Below are 15716 nucleotides of genomic sequence, written 5' to 3' on the forward strand. Positions count from 1 at the left end.
CCACAAAATTATCACACTTCGTCGCACGTGTTCACCAAGACCGTGCACGCGCGTTTTCACCTAGACCGTGCTCATAACGCATTCACCTAGACCGTGATTCACCAAGACTTCACCAAGACTTACTTCACCAAGATTTCACCAAGACTTCACCAAGAGGAGTTCAATACACTCATACCGTTTTCAACCCACTATCATTCTATAGTTTTCTTATCAGAAAAATAATTTCCCGTAATCTGATAGCTCTCCCCAGAGGTATTACAGTAAAGTAAGGTATTTAAACAAAATTTTGGAAACTGAAATCAATTTGTGCTATTATCGCGTTGCTTCCGTATCGCCTTACTAAAACAATGCTATCGTGTGATTTGAATTAAGTGGGCGTACCTGTACGCTCCGTTGCATAATATACGCTACGTGTGTAGGCCTTTGCGTCGCGTACGCTTGTCCCGCCCTTTGTTAGGGACACGTGTACACAGGCCAGACATGTCCACAGTAACACAAGTAACACGTTTTTATCAATGCAAATGATATTTAACTGTAATCATTTACCGAGCACCACACAGAACTTCCTTGTATCTTAGGCAAAGCCGTGTGCGTGTTTTACAAATTACTTCCTTACGTATTAATTTTTACTTTTAACTACCAATAGCAACAAATCTTTCTCAGCACGTTATCAATGATAAATGGCAAACAGGAAGGCGAGATGTGAAAATACCAATGAAAATACAGGTGTGTGCTTGTGTTGCGTATGCAATGTGTACCAAACAGAAATGAAACAGTTTAAAAAAAAAAAACAATAGCGTACTGTTCTTACCTTCCGGTTCCGGATTCCACCAGCACTCCTACAACGTAGCGATGCAGACGCTTATCTAGTCAGCACTACCGTATCCCCCACCACCAACACGGATACGAAGGGATACTACCTTCCCGCCCTTTGCTGACAGATAAAGTCTGCTTGTGTTCGCTAGAGCGGATATGTGGAGGACGGGCGAGCCGCCAATTGATAAAGCTAATTATTTATCTTATAACATTCACTATATATTGATAAGAGACTCAGTACGCAATGGGTGTACGGGGTACAGTAATGGTACGCAATGGGCGTAGCAGACGCTAGGCCGTGGTCGAGACGCACGAGCGGCACGTTCGCTCACGGCTTACGCTGGGTATCGAGCACGCTATAGGCGGCCCGAGCACCGTAATGCTACGCTACTAGCGTAGCGGGCGCTGTGTCCACGAGAGGAACATGAGCGGCGCAGACGCTCACAGGATGACACACGGTAAACCTTGTCTGCAACACACTGAAAGGCTAAGCCTATACTGTAAACCTTGGTCTAGTAATGTTAACACAATGTAACGCTGATTAACCTCTATTATATAAAAGCTGATTGAGCGATTGAGACGCTCAGAAACCCTCTATACTAGCTAGAGAAACACAGACACCTTGCTGAGGTTCCAACACCTTTACTAACATGGTTTAGCTATGTAAAAAGGGGAAAACAGTTAACAGCTTATACACTACAGCACTAACATAAAACACCTAAACAGAATAACTTGGACATAAATATACAATAGCGTCTTAATCCTAAACAATAACAGTGAGAGAGAGAGAGTATGGCAAATACAGACAGAGAATAAGTTGGTCACAGAGAACTTACACACATGGGGAATGATCGCTAGCGCAGTCCTGGTACCAGCTCTCTAGTTAGTCAATGATGAAAACCTTTGTGGAGAGAAGACTGAGCTGGCCCCGGCTGGCTGTTCTTATATACACAAAGTACAGTACACTACAAAGGGCCCTACAATCTCATTGTTTATTGGACACAGGAATCTGTCTTCACATTATAACGAAAGGTCATAGGTTGATTCGAACAGGTGGGCTGTGACTATTTCAAACTGCTCAGGTGGGAGGGAATCTCGGGTTTCCCGCCGCATGGATAATGAACTGCAAATACAGTAAATGTCCATAAACTTCTTATAAACATAACTATACGCAGGAGCGATTAATCTCTTTCAAACCAACACCGGAATGTTACTAATAATATACTCTTCCGTTGCATACTAAACACCACTGCTCAAAACCTGTCTGACCCTTCGTATCATGTAAAGAGGGATCTCTCTGTCCATGAACCAGTTACACTAAACAAACTTACTGATATTATTAAGGGGACCATAACCTATAAAATACACTATTTAGATTAACTATGTAACGATCGAGTCGCCCGCCAGACGCACACAAACTCTACCGTAAATGCGCATACCACGCGCCTGAGCGCACGACCGTGGAGGCGCCGTCACGCAACTGCGAATATGCGCATGCACGGGAGAGAATGTGCACGTGCAGCGGGCAAGCGCATGGGGTTAGTACAAGGCATCATAGGTCGCTATATTTTTCGACTTTGACAATATATATATATATATATATATATATATAGAGAGAGAGAGAGAGAGAGGCCGTATATGTATGTATGAGAGAGGCCGTATATATACGTACGTACGTACGTACGTACGTACGTACGTACGAGAGAGGCCGTGTATGTATGAGAGAGGCCATATATATATGTATGTATGATGAGAGGCCATGTATGTATGTATATATGTATGTATGATGAGAGGCCATGTATGTATGTATGTATGTGTATATATATATATATATATATATATATATGAGAGGCCATATATGTATGTATGAGAGAGGCCGTGTATATATGAGAGGCTGTGTATTTATTTATGTATGTATGAGAGAGGCCGTATATGTATGTATGTACTGTAGGTATAATGAGAGACCATGTATGTATGTATGTATGAATGAGAGAGGCCGTATATGTATGTATACAGTATACAAGGCAGTGCAATGTTGAGAGGCATTGTTTATATGTATGTATATGAGAGGCAGTGTATGTATAAATGTATATACGAGAGAGGCAGTGTATGCATGAATGTATATATGAGAGGCAGTGTATGTACAGTATGAATGTGTATATATGAGAGGCAGTGTACTGTATGTATGAATGTATATATGAGAGAGGCAGTGTATGGATGTATATATGTATGTATGTATGTATAAGAGATAGAGGTGTGTGGCAGAAATAAAGGAAGATAGTATGTGTGTAAAAGAGAGCGAGAATGAGAGACACAGAAAAAGTAGATAGATGTGAAGGAATATGAGAGAGACAGAGTATGTATGAATGTATATATGAAATAGGCAGTGTATGGATATGTATGTACAGTATGTATGAGAGACAGAATGAAATGGAAAGAGATAGGCAACTGGGTAGAGTGCCAGAATCTGGGAAGGGAGAGCCACTGAGTGTGCCCATCTAATAAGGATGTCTCTGAGAGAGACAGTCTTGTTGTACTCAATGCAGTTAGACAGCTGGGAAACATATAAGAAGCCGTACATGCACTTTCACCTTACTGACTGGGAAAGTGGGTAATTGGTGGTGTTGGGGGCAGCAGGCAGTAGTTTTGCCTAGGGTGCCAAGAGACCTTGCACCGGCCCTGACCGCTAAGGTTCTCTTTCTACTGGCCATGATTTCAGCTAGAAGAGTTTTAGATTGAGGCGCATTATTATTTCGTCCTCCATTTCTAAATTTTTATCCAGATAGAACAGTTCTTAGAACTAAATCTGAGTATCTTCCTAAGGTGGTGTCTAAATTTCACCTTAACGAAGAAATTGCAGTCCCGGCTTTCCAGGGGCCAGACCTCTCTGCGGGAGATGCATCGTTGGACATAGTCCGTGCCTTAAGGATCTACGTAGATCGTACCAGTGCTATCAGAAAGACAGATTTTCTTTGTTCTCTACGGATTTCACATGAGAGGATGGCCTGCTGATAAGCAGACACCGGCGAGGTGGCTTCGGATGACGATTTCAAAAGCATATTCTCAGGCTGATCTCCCTGTTCCGGTTAATGGGGTTCATTCCGAGTTGAACGTAGCTGTGCTAAATTTAGCACAGCTACAATCATTCACACTGACATGCGGGGGGACGTGTGACGTCACGCTGCCGCCGCGGACCGCGCCCCCCCCCCCAATGTTCCGGCCACGCCTGCGTTGGCCGGACCGCGCCCCCTAAACGGTGGCTTAACTCCGCCGTCCAGCCCCTCCCGCCCAGCGACTGCCTCTGTTTCAAAGGCGATCGCTAGACAACGACGGCTGCTATGCGCCGGCGCACAGTTCCGACCCGATCGCTGTGCTGCGAGAAACTGCAGCGAGCGAGCGGGTCGGAATGACCCCCAATGTCTCTGCTGACGTAAGGTAGGTCCATCATGGGCAGCACAGTGTGGTGCTTCAGCAGAACAGATATGTAAGGCAGCCACATGGTCTTTCATTAACACATTCATTAGACATTATGCCTTTGATACCTTTGCCTCTTAGGGCGAAGGATTCTCCTATCTAATCAGGAGCGTCCCCACCACTAAATTTCTTTGGGACATACCAACGTATCCTGTGGATACCCTGTGGACCCTGCAGGAGAAATATACGTTATGGTAAGAACTTACAGCTGATAACAGTACTTCTCCTAAGTCCACAGGTTCCACAGGTATCCCATCCTGTCGCAACTGATTTGAGGATCCTTTTACTCACTAACCTCTTCCTTCTGGTACGGAAGGGTGTGCATGTGTGTTCTTCTCGCCTGATTAGGGCGCTACATGATGCTTCTGCCTTAAGTTTTGAAAAACAACTGATTTGCCTGAGCCAGTAGGTGGGGATATATGGACGGGCACGCTGCATGCTGGAAGGCCAGAAAGCTTTGATCGATTGGTGCAAGATCCGCTGTCGCTCCACCATATCCCAATGTGTCCTGTGGAACCTGTGGAGGAGAAATACCATTATCAACGATAAGTTCTTACCATAAGTTATGTTTTCTTTTTTTTTACAAGTGATAGGTCTTCACCTATCACTTGCACCTATCAGTTGCTCTATCTGGTGGTCACCCCTGATTCATACTATTGTTACAGCTACCAACCAGTGTAATACATTATACGTGATCACTCACCTGCTTCTGCAATAAAATGTGTTGTTAATTAAAGCAGTAACAGATTTCTGAAAATCTGTGTTGTAGCAGCATATGAATAAATGATAGCCTTATTCTTTCTTAATTCTGTCCTTTCCCGTTATTCTCATACATGATGTTACGTGTTCTTTTCACTGTTAAATTCATCCAAACATCATTTCCCTTGGGCAACCTTTATCTCACAGGAAGTGTCTGACCTGCAGAACACTCAGCCATTATTGCAGCAAACGTATCATGACGCTCAGATACCCAGCAATTTGCACCTTACCAATAAGAAAATGGCTCAAGTATTGGACTTTGAAAGAGAGGTAATGATGTTTCCATATTACTTGTAGATAAATGCAAGAGTTAGTTAAACATCATAACATTTGCAGTAATACCTCATTGTTACCATTAGTAAGTTAGTGTCTAACTCCTTTCCCAGATGAGCGATCTTCTGCAAGAGAAACGACAAGAAGTGCAGAGAGAGCATGAAAGGAAACTGGAACGTATGAACGAGGAACACCAGCAGGTGCTAGAGAAGGAAAGGAGGCTGCTAGAGGAGGAGGTAGGGATAATTGATGCTGCCATTTGACTTACTTCTGTAATCCTTCAAAAAGGGAGTGAGAAAATAATTTCACTTGCAACTTGTCCATCTAAAATTGTATTTCTCAGAGGATCTGATCTGTTTACGGCATTGAAGTTTGTGCCGCCATAAGGTGGAAATGACTGGTTCTTGTCTGTGATATGCTCTGTATTAGGAGCAGACCCAGAGATCACAGTTGCTGGAAAAATTGCAAGAGGAGCGAGAAAGGATCATGCAACTATATGAGCAGGAACTGGAAGGCCAGCGTCAGGAGCATTACAGGAGACAGGAGGAGAGGCAGCACAGCTACCAGGAGGAGGTAATACCAGAGCCGATGTCACACTGTTGGGAACAATTTGTTCAGTTTATGGTACACACCTAATCCTAAGAGGCAATGTAAGCCCTGCAAGGTCTATTTCCTGATTAATACATGACAAATCTTTGCTTAGGAAAACAAACTGCTGGATTTGGAGCAAAACCAGGAGATTAGAAGAAAACAACTGATGATGAAGACTAGTCAGCTAGACAGACAGGTAAGGATGGAGACAGAGCAGAAGCTACAATGTTGGGATATGAATAAGGAAGATCAATATACATTAAACATGTACTTGCTGTATCTGTACTTGTAAAACTGAGATATGCTTCATTTATGGATTGTGTTTTTACTCATTGAATTCTGGATGTGGCCATAAGTCATTCTTCACAGATATAAATGCAAATGTGCATTAAATAAGCACTACAGCCAAAGATCCCACACAACCCTTCCCCAACCTAGTGTTAGGCATGGGATCCTCAAATCTTGGGAGATGCTCACCACTGGTGGCATTACAACTCCCGTGATTGTTTGGAGCAGTTTGCTTATTAGCAACTTTGTGCATGCTTCTTGGTTAGCTGCCCAGTTTTATATTAGCAGTTTTGTGCATGCTTCTTGGTTAGCTGCCCAGTTTTATATTAGCAGTTTTGTGCATGCTTCTTGGTTAGCTGCCTAGTTTTATATTAGCAGCTTTGTGCATGCTTCTTGGTTAGCTGCCTAGTTTTATGTTAGCAGCTTTGTGCATGCTTCTTGGTTAGCGGCCTAGTTTTATATTAGCAGTTTTGTGCATGCTTCTTGGTTAGCGACCTAGTTTTATATTAGCAGTTTTGTGCATGCTTCTTGGTTAGCGACCTAGTTTTATATTAGCAGTTTTGTGCATGCTTCTTGGTTAGCTGCCCAGTTTTATATTAGCAGCTTTGTGCATGCTTCTTGGTTAGCTGCCTAGTTTTATATTAGCAGCTTTGTGCATGCTTCTTGGTTAGCTGCCCAGTTTATATTAGCAGCTTTGTGCATGCTTCTTGGTTAGTGACCTAGTTTTATATTAGCAGCTTTGTGCATGCTTCTTGGTTAGCTGCCTAGTTTTATATTAGCAGCTTTGTGCATGCTTCTTGGTTAGCGACCTAGTTTTATATTAGCAGCTTTGTGCATGCTTCTTGGTTAGCGGCCTAGTTTTATATTAGCAGCTTTGTGCATGCTTCTTGGTTAGCGACCTAGTTTTATATTAGCAGTTTTGTGCATGCTTCTTGGTTAGCGACCTAGTTTTATATTAGCAGTTTTGTGCATGCTTCTTGGTTAGCTGCCTAGTTTTATATTTGCAGTTTTGTGCATGCTTCTTGGTTAGCTGCCTAGTTTTATATTAGCAGTTTTGTGCATGCTTCTTGGTTAGCTGCCCAGTTTTATATTAGCAGTTTTGTGCATGCTTCTTGGTTAGCTGCCTAGTTTTATATTAGCAGTTTTGTGCATGCTTCTTGGTTAGCTGCCCAGTTTTATATTAGCAGTTTTGTGCATGCTTCTTGGTTAGCTGCCTAGTTTTATATTAGCAGCTTTGTGCATGCTTCTTGGTTAGCTGCCCAGTTTTATATTAGCAGTTTTGTGCATGCTTCTTGGTTAGCTGCCTAGTTTTATATTAGCAGCTTTGTGCATGCTTCTTGGTTAGCTGCCTAGTTTTATATTAGCAGCTTTGTGCATGCTTCTTGGTTAGCTGCCTAGTTTTATATTAGCAGCTTTGTGCATACTTCTTGGTTAGCTGCCCAGTTTTATATTAGCAGTTTTGTGCATGCTTCTTGGTTAGCAGCCTAGTTTTATATTAGCAGCTTTGTGCATGCTTCTTGGTTAGCGGCCTAGTTTTATATTAGCAGCTTTGTGCATGCTTCTTGGTTAGCAGCCTTGATACAGTTTGGAAACTTTGTGCATGCTTCTTGGTTAGCAGCCTACACGTAGGTGCCAGTCCCCATGCCACTGGACTGCCAAAGCAGTCCCAACCTCACCCCCCAATCACCCACATCACAATTTGCTTCCCATTACCCCACTCCCACCCCCTGGCAGTTGCAAAGGAAAAATTATTAATCATGAGGACAAAAAACAAAATCGCCTGATTTCATCAGTCTCTCATATAAGAGAGCCAGCTGTGCCAACCTCAGCATTGGCACCCCTAGGCACCTGCCTCATGTGCCTGGGGCGCAGCCCATCACTGATAATGTCAGTCTAGTTGCAGTCTGCCCCAGTAAATTTTCCAGATGTTCCGTACAGGACGAGCGTATACATTTTATTATTGGTAATGATAGTTGCAGATATACAGTACATTAGTGCGTACATCGCTGTCCAGCACAGGGAATATGCCTGGTCCACTTTCATAATCCGGCTGGAGAAGGATGCGGTCACAATAGGAGTTGTGATGTGCATGTAGCCACACAATGTATAGAACTGACAGAGAGAGCTACATTAAATGAGGAAATCTTATAGATGTGTTGTGTGTTTTTCCCGTGTAGGAAGAGACTCTGAGAAAGAGAATAGAGGACCTGGATTGGCAAGAAAAGGAAATAGTAAAAAAAGCTGAGGTAATTGTCATACTGTATAGTGTTATATTCTCTGTGGATTTTTGTATGTATGTGTATGTGTGTGTGTATATGTGTGTGTGTGTGTGTGTATGTATGTATATATATATATATATATATATATATATATATATATATATATGAGGTAAATAACATTTCTTTATCATCCACTAGGGGTCACTGGAGTACTCTTGGGATATGGACGGGCTTCCGTAGGAACAGCACTGAATATTTAAATTTAGAACACTCCACCCCTCCATATCCCCGAGTACCTCAGTGTTTTTTCTGTGCTCGATAGCAACAGTTCGTTTGTGGCTGGGCCACAATTACTTTGAATTTTTATTTTTATATTTTAGACACATCCCTTTCCCCCTTCCAAAAGGCAGGGTCAGGGATAGTGCAGCTGCTGATAGCAGCAGGGGCGTGTCGGGCCTCTCTGAAAGAGCTCCCTCACAGCCACACACAGATCCTCCTGCTCAGGCTGGCCGGCGCTTGTACAGAAGCCCCGTCGGAGCCTCCTCACAAGCTGCAGGAGTGAAGGTATGTGAGGTGTGGGGACATTGTTACTGGGGACTCTGCAGACTGCCTCCGGCCGCCGCCGCACACGGCTCCGGCCGCCGCTGCTCTCCCCACTCACACGGCTCCGGCCGCCGCTGCTCTCCCGACACGGCTCCCGCTCACTGCGCCGGCCGCCGCTGCTGCTCTGGCCGCTCGCACTGCTCCGGGTCCCACCGCTGTTTTACCCGCTGTTCACCCGGCTCCCGCGGCTCACAGCACAGCGATCTGCTCGGCGATACCCGCTGGCGGCCCCACACGCTGCGCTGCCCGCTGCTCTGCATCTCAAAGAGCATGCAGGCATTACCTCACGGAGGGGGGGGGGCAATAAATAAGGGGGCAATACAGCGGCATAAGAAAATACTGCAGCAACAGCAGATGCTAGGCTGCAGGGGTATTTGCAGGGTTATAATCAGTTGTAAGTTTGTAACCAGCACTATGAGTATATGTGTAAGCATAGCATGGGGGCCATTTTAACATGCTGCCTGTGTCTTCCTGCTGTGATTCCAGAACGTTCCAGTACTACATCTCTACTCCACCGTAGGCGCAGGGGTGTTAGTGGGAATTTGAGATCACATTTCATAGTACTGGCCACGTGTACTGCACTCGGCCAGATATATATACAGAGACACCTTACTACTATTTTACTGAGTCGTGCAAGTGTCTGTTTTTTGTGTATTGTATTGTCTGTCGCCATAATGAGTAAGGCACCAGCAAAAACTAAAAAGCATAATTGCAAAGTCTGTAGCAGTGTGTTACCGGATGGATCTACCACATGTACAGTATGTTTTGTGGATTCGGTTCAGAATACCATTTCTGCTCCAGTTTTACAACCAATGTCCTCACCGGACCCTCCGTGGGGTATGTTAGTAAATGTACTGGATAGGTTACAATCAGAATTGACCGCCGCTCGTCAGGAGCGGGAAACGGCAAGATCTGAGTCTAGGGTGAGACCGCCAGAACTACCGGAGGCGGCTCAGCCTTGCTTAAGGTCCAAATCCATTTGGGGTAAACGGGATAAATTTCATATGTCTTATGATTTTCCAGTTTCTGCTATGTTGCATTCTGACGATTCCATGCCAGACCTCACGGAACAAGATGAGGGTGAGGAGGGCGAAGTGGAGTCAGATGGCGAGGATTTAACAGTTCCGGCATTGATGATCTCATCAGAGCGGTACGTCAGTCTCTGAAGTTTACTGAAACTGAGGAGCCTCTCACAAATGATCAGGTCGTATTTACTAAACGACAAAAAACTCCAATAAGTTTTCCTGTGTCGGAATCTCTTAATCAGATGTTAGTAGAAACACGACAGAATCCAGATAAACGGTTTTCTATACCTCGCAGATTTAAGTCTAGTTACCCGTTTCCAGACTCTGTAACGTGTACATGGGAGAATCCACTAATAGTTGATTTTTCAGTGTCGAAGCTTACCAAGAAATTAACCATACCAGTGCCAGCAGCTACTACGCTTAAAGATCCTTCAGATCGCAAGATAGAAACTATGCTAAAATCCATGTATGTAGCAGCAGGTGTGATGCTAAGACCTGGATTGGTTGGCATTTGGGTCACTAAGGCGCTCATAATATGGCTTACAGAACTCAAATCTGCTTTACATGACGAAAACCTGATACTTCTTGTAAATCAAATGAGTGAGGCTGTAGAGTATCTCTGTACAGCGTCGACTGACGTCTGTCAGCTCACTTCTCGTATTTCATCGTCGCTAGTTACGGCACGAAGAGCACTCTGGCTGCGTGCTTATCATGCGGAGGCAGAGGTCAAACGAGGTATAGAGGCGTTGCCTTACGATGGCAAGAAGCTGTTTGGTCCTGAATTGGACGCATGGATTGCTGAGGCTACGGGAGGTAAGTCTGTTTTCTTACCATTGCCTCCACCGGTATCAAGAAGGAGGTACGCTGGACCTTCGTTCAAATCCTTTAGACCTCAGTCCTTTCGAGGACGTGGCAGAGGAACAGCCACGCCTGCTAGACGTGGTCGCGGACGTGGTTTCCAACAAACCAACACAACTCGCCAGGACGCTAAGGTTACCGACAAGCCAGTGGCATGACGGGCTACCAGCCCATCTCGGTTCTCCGATTGTGGGAGCACGCCTTCAGACGTTCCGCGGATGGGTGGATCCGCAATTTAGTGTTAAAAGGTTACAAAATAGAGTTCGACTGTCTTCCGCCTCTGCGGTTTTTCAAGACAGGATTGCCTCTGTCGGACGACAAGAGGACGGTTCTGCAAATTGCCATTCAGTCCCTACTGGATTCGGCAGTTTTGATTCCGGTCCCTGTACACCAACAGGGTCAGGGTTATTATTCAAGTCTGTTTGTGGTACCGAAGCCGGATGGCTCAGTCAGACCAATATTGAACTTAAAGGGTCTCAATCAGTACGTAACTTACTACAGATTCAAAATGGAGTCTCTGCGTTCGGTGATTGCGGGTTTAGAGCCAAAGGAATTTATGATTGCGCTAGATCTCAAGGATGCGTACTAACACATTCCAATTTGACAGCCTCATCAGAAATTCTTACGGTTTGCAATACGCCAGAACCATTCCGAGTTTCAGGCTCTACCGTTTGGCCTGTCATCAGCGCCTCGGGTATTCACCAAAGTGATGTCTGTGATGATAGCTCATCTCAGATCCCTGGGAGTGACAATAGTTCCGTATTTAGACGATCTGCTCATCAAAGCTCCGTCTCAACAGATACTTCTCCAACATGCGCTGCTAACATACGATGTACTGGTTCACCACGGTTGGATTGTCAACTTCAAGAAATCACATCTAATTCCGTCTCAACGCCTTCAATTCCTAGGTATGATTCTCGATACGGTCAATCAAAGAATTTACCTACCACAGCAGAAAGTACAAATTCTACGCCATCTAGTACAATTAGTGCTCAAGCCACGCACAGTGTCTGTACACTTGTGCATTCGCCTCTTAGGCACAATGGTGGCAGCTTTCAAAGCGCTTCAGTTCGGAAGATTTCACTCGCGTCCATTTCAACTGAATGTGCTCGCCCAGTGGTCGGGCTCGCATCTGCAGATTCACCACAGGGTGAGGTTGTCGCCAAGGGCAAGAGTATCTCTGCTCTGGTGGCTCAAGGAACACAATTTAACCGCAGGAAGACGGTTCGGAGGCTGGAATTGGATAATTCTAACTACGGATGCCAGTCTCAGAGGTTGGGGAGCGGTAATTCAAAATTGTCAGCTCCAGGGTCTCTGGGCGGATCACGAAAAATTGCTGTCTATAAATGTCCTGGAACTCCGCGCAATTTACAATGCGCTACGACAAGCAGTGCACATGCTTCGCTCTCAGCCTGTCCAAGTGCAGTCAGACAATGCGACGGCGGTCGCATACATCAACAAACAAGGAGGAACGAGAAGCCGCATGGCAATGCGGGAAGTAGCTCGAATCCTCAATTGGGCGGAATGCCACCAGGTGATGTTGTCGGCCGTGTTCATTCTGGGAGTGGTCAACTGGGAAGCGGATTATCTCAGTCGTCTGGATTTTCATCCAGGCGAATGGGCATTAAATCCAGAAGTGTTTCACATGTTGGTTCAGAGATGGGGTTATCCTCAGGTGGACCTGATGGCGTCTCGACACAATCACCAAACGTTCCAGTATGTGTCCAGAACAAGAGATCCAAAGGCAGTGGCGGTGGATGCTCTCACTGTCGCGTGGCCGTACAGTCTTGTGTATCTGTTTCCACCGTTTCCGTTGCTCCCTCTGGTGCTAAAACGGATCAAAAGAGAGTCTGTCACAGTCATACTAGTGGCGCCTCATTGGCCTCGGAGAGCTTGGTTCTCGGATCTCCGAGGACTACTCGCAGACGATCCTTGGCCGCTCCCACTACGTCCAGACCTGTTACAACAGGGTCCGTTCCTTTACCCCGATTTAGCGCGGCTGCGTTTGACGGGGTGGCTGTTGAGACCGCCCTCTTAAGAAGAGAGGGCATTCCAGAATCGGTTATACCAACCATGTTACGAGCTAGGAAGCCGGTTACGGCAGCTCATTATTACAGAATATGGCGTGCCTATATAGGTTGGTGTGAAGCTCGGAAGTTTCCGACATCATCTTTCAAGTTATCCCGCCTTTTGTTGTTTCTACAAACAGGGTTAGATGGAGGACTGCGTTTATCTACACTAAAGGTGCAGGTATCTGCTTTGTCAATTTACTTTCAAAGACGATTGGCTATATTGCCGTCTATACGCACTTTTCTCCAAGGTGTCCTCAGAGTACAGCCTCCATTCATTCCACCTACAGCGCCATGGGACTTGAATCTGGTTTTAGAGTTCTTACAGTCTTCATATTTTGAACCCTTACAGCAAGTGGATATAAAGTTTCTCACTTGGAAAACAATTTTTCTTCTAGCCTTAGCTTCGGCAAGGCTTGTTTCGGATTTGGGTGCCTTGTCATGCAAGTCACCGTATTTGGTGTTTCATGATGACAGAGCGGAACTTCGGACGAATCCCGCTTTCTTACCAAAGGTAGTGTCATCTTTTCACATCAATCAACCAATAGTAGTTCCTGTGTTGACAGCACATTCTGGAACTCTGGATGTGGTACGCGCATTACGCGTTTATGTATCCCGAACGTCTTCAGTTCGTAAGACGGATACGTTGTTTGTTCTCTATGATGCTGCCAAGATGGGTTGGCCAGCGTCTAAACAAACCTTATCCAGATGGATAAAACTAACCATACGTCAGGCTTACCTTCATGCTAGGTTACAACCACCTACATCAGTAACCGCTCATTCCACACGTTCTGTGGGAACTTCATGGGCAGCTGGTCGAGGAGCTTCTACGACGCAGCTTTGCCGTGCGGCTACATGGTCTTCAGTGCACACGTTTGTGCGCTTTTACAAGTTTGATACGTTTGCGGCATCAGCATCTAGCTTTGGCCGCCTAGTGTTACAGGTGCCAAACAGCTCTCCCGCCCACGGGGGAAGCTTTGGTACGTCCCAAGAGTACTCCAGTGACCCCTAGTGGATGATAAAGAAAATAGTATTTTGGTACTTACCAGGTAAATCCTTTTCTTTGAATCCATAGGGGGCACTGGACACCCACCCAGAGCAGTTTTACCTAGTTGTGGTGAGTTCTGAGGATTTTATGGTAACACACTCTCACCGACTGGTTCAAATTATCAAGTGCTGGTTAGGGTGTCAACTGTTTAGTTGTCAGTAACGTTATGTGTCAACTTCGTTATTGTCCGTTATGTTATATGTAATACTCCATTGTCAACCTCTCTATAGTTCCTGTTCGGCTCAGTAAAAAACACTGAGGTACTCGGGGATATGGAGGGGTGGAGTGTTCTAAATTTAAATATTCAGTGCTGTTCCTACGGAAGCCCGTCCATATCCCAAGAGTACTCCAGTGCCCCCTATGGATTCAAAGAAAAGGATTTACCTGGTAAGTACCAAAATCCTATTATTGTTGCCAATTTCAATGGATTTTCCAGCTTTGGGTGACTTTTCACTCTACTCCCCCCTTCTGCTAGAAACTTCCTCTCTCAGAGATCCCTGATGTTTGTACAGTATTGTTGCAGAGCCCCTCTGGAATCCTGCAGTTCCGCTATATAAGAGCCACAGTATAGTAGGTGTAAGTGTACCAAGTATCTAATTAAGGAGCCAGCTGTAACTATTACCAGTGTATCTACATCCAAACAGTGATCCTAGAGCTCTGCAGCAGATGTCCCCAATGCACATGTGTACGGTGGACAGCATTGTCTCCACCACATGTCACAAAGTTTAGAACATTACATGAATCTCCCGCCCTAAATGCAGAGTGTGAAGGCACAAGAAACTACAGTGGAAGAGCAAAGACGTCTCATTGAATTGATCAAACAAACACAAAAAGACCTGAAGGAGATGCAGGACCAGAAATCTCAGCTGGAGGCACAGTTGGAGCAGCTCCAGAGTAGTTACGCCAGACTCCAGAAAACAGCAAGGTAACATTTGTGTCTCTTTTATAGTTCAAAATTCATTTAATCCAAATTTCTCAAAATAAAACATTAGGAATTTTGTATGGTAAAAGATTTTAAGGCAAATATTGCAAGTCCAGGGTTAAGTTGTAGTAGTATAGCCCATTTTAGTATAACTTTATGCTTTTCAGGTTCATTTGGGTTAAAATATGCATAATTGAACTGTAGTTAACAAATCAAATTTATCTCTGCAGTGATTTGGAGGAAAAAATAAATAAGAAACGCGAGGATCTAAAGGAGTTAAAGAAATCGGGAGAAATTAATAATGTGGAATCAGAGCTTCGCTTAGAGGACCTGACGAAGACGAGCAGTCCTAGGCACCCTGTCCGAGTACCTGTAAGCTTATTCCCATCACTGCTAAGCACCAATTCTAAAAGTTTGATGTTCTAGGTCAGCTGCTGGGGAATATATTTTCACACTGGAAATAGATCTTTAAACTTTATGTTGTGTGTATGTAAGCACTGTATAAATCAGTAGCAAAATATTGTCTCCATGGAATCTTTTTCTTCTGGTATGGGCAATTTCATTTGCTGAAATACAAAGCAGCAGAATGTCAGAGAGTCATCAATTCCAAAAGGGCAAGGCAATAGATTTGTCTTATGGGGGCAGATTTACTAAAGATCAGTTTTACAAAGCTGCCAATTCTCTGCAGCTTTCAGCGTTGGATTTAAAAAGTCAGTAGTAATATATGCAAAATCAGGCTTATTTTTTATTCTTTACTGGTGCTCTTTTAAA

At 44.6% G+C, this 15716-nt stretch overlaps 1 protein-coding gene across 4 annotated transcripts in view; it reads left to right on the forward strand.

The window, feature by feature from the left end:
* CEP164 (centrosomal protein 164) overlaps positions 1-15716 on the forward strand; it is a 264993-nt gene that overhangs the window by 208087 nt on the left and 41190 nt on the right. For all 4 annotated transcript variants that reach the window (XM_063943313.1, XM_063943315.1, XM_063943314.1 and 1 more), the window contains 7 exons: positions 5197-5319; positions 5436-5558; positions 5752-5895; positions 6026-6109; positions 8379-8447; positions 14785-14948; positions 15176-15317. In XM_063943313.1, the coding sequence (XP_063799383.1) occupies positions 5197-5319; positions 5436-5558; positions 5752-5895; positions 6026-6109; positions 8379-8447; positions 14785-14948; positions 15176-15317 (849 nt within the window). The remainder of the gene's footprint in view (positions 1-5196; positions 5320-5435; positions 5559-5751; positions 5896-6025; positions 6110-8378; positions 8448-14784; positions 14949-15175; positions 15318-15716) is intronic.

The sequence above is a fragment of the Pseudophryne corroboree genome, chromosome 10, assembly GCF_028390025.1.
Source record: "Pseudophryne corroboree isolate aPseCor3 chromosome 10, aPseCor3.hap2, whole genome shotgun sequence".
NCBI classification, from domain to species: Eukaryota; Metazoa; Chordata; class Amphibia; order Anura; family Myobatrachidae; genus Pseudophryne; species Pseudophryne corroboree.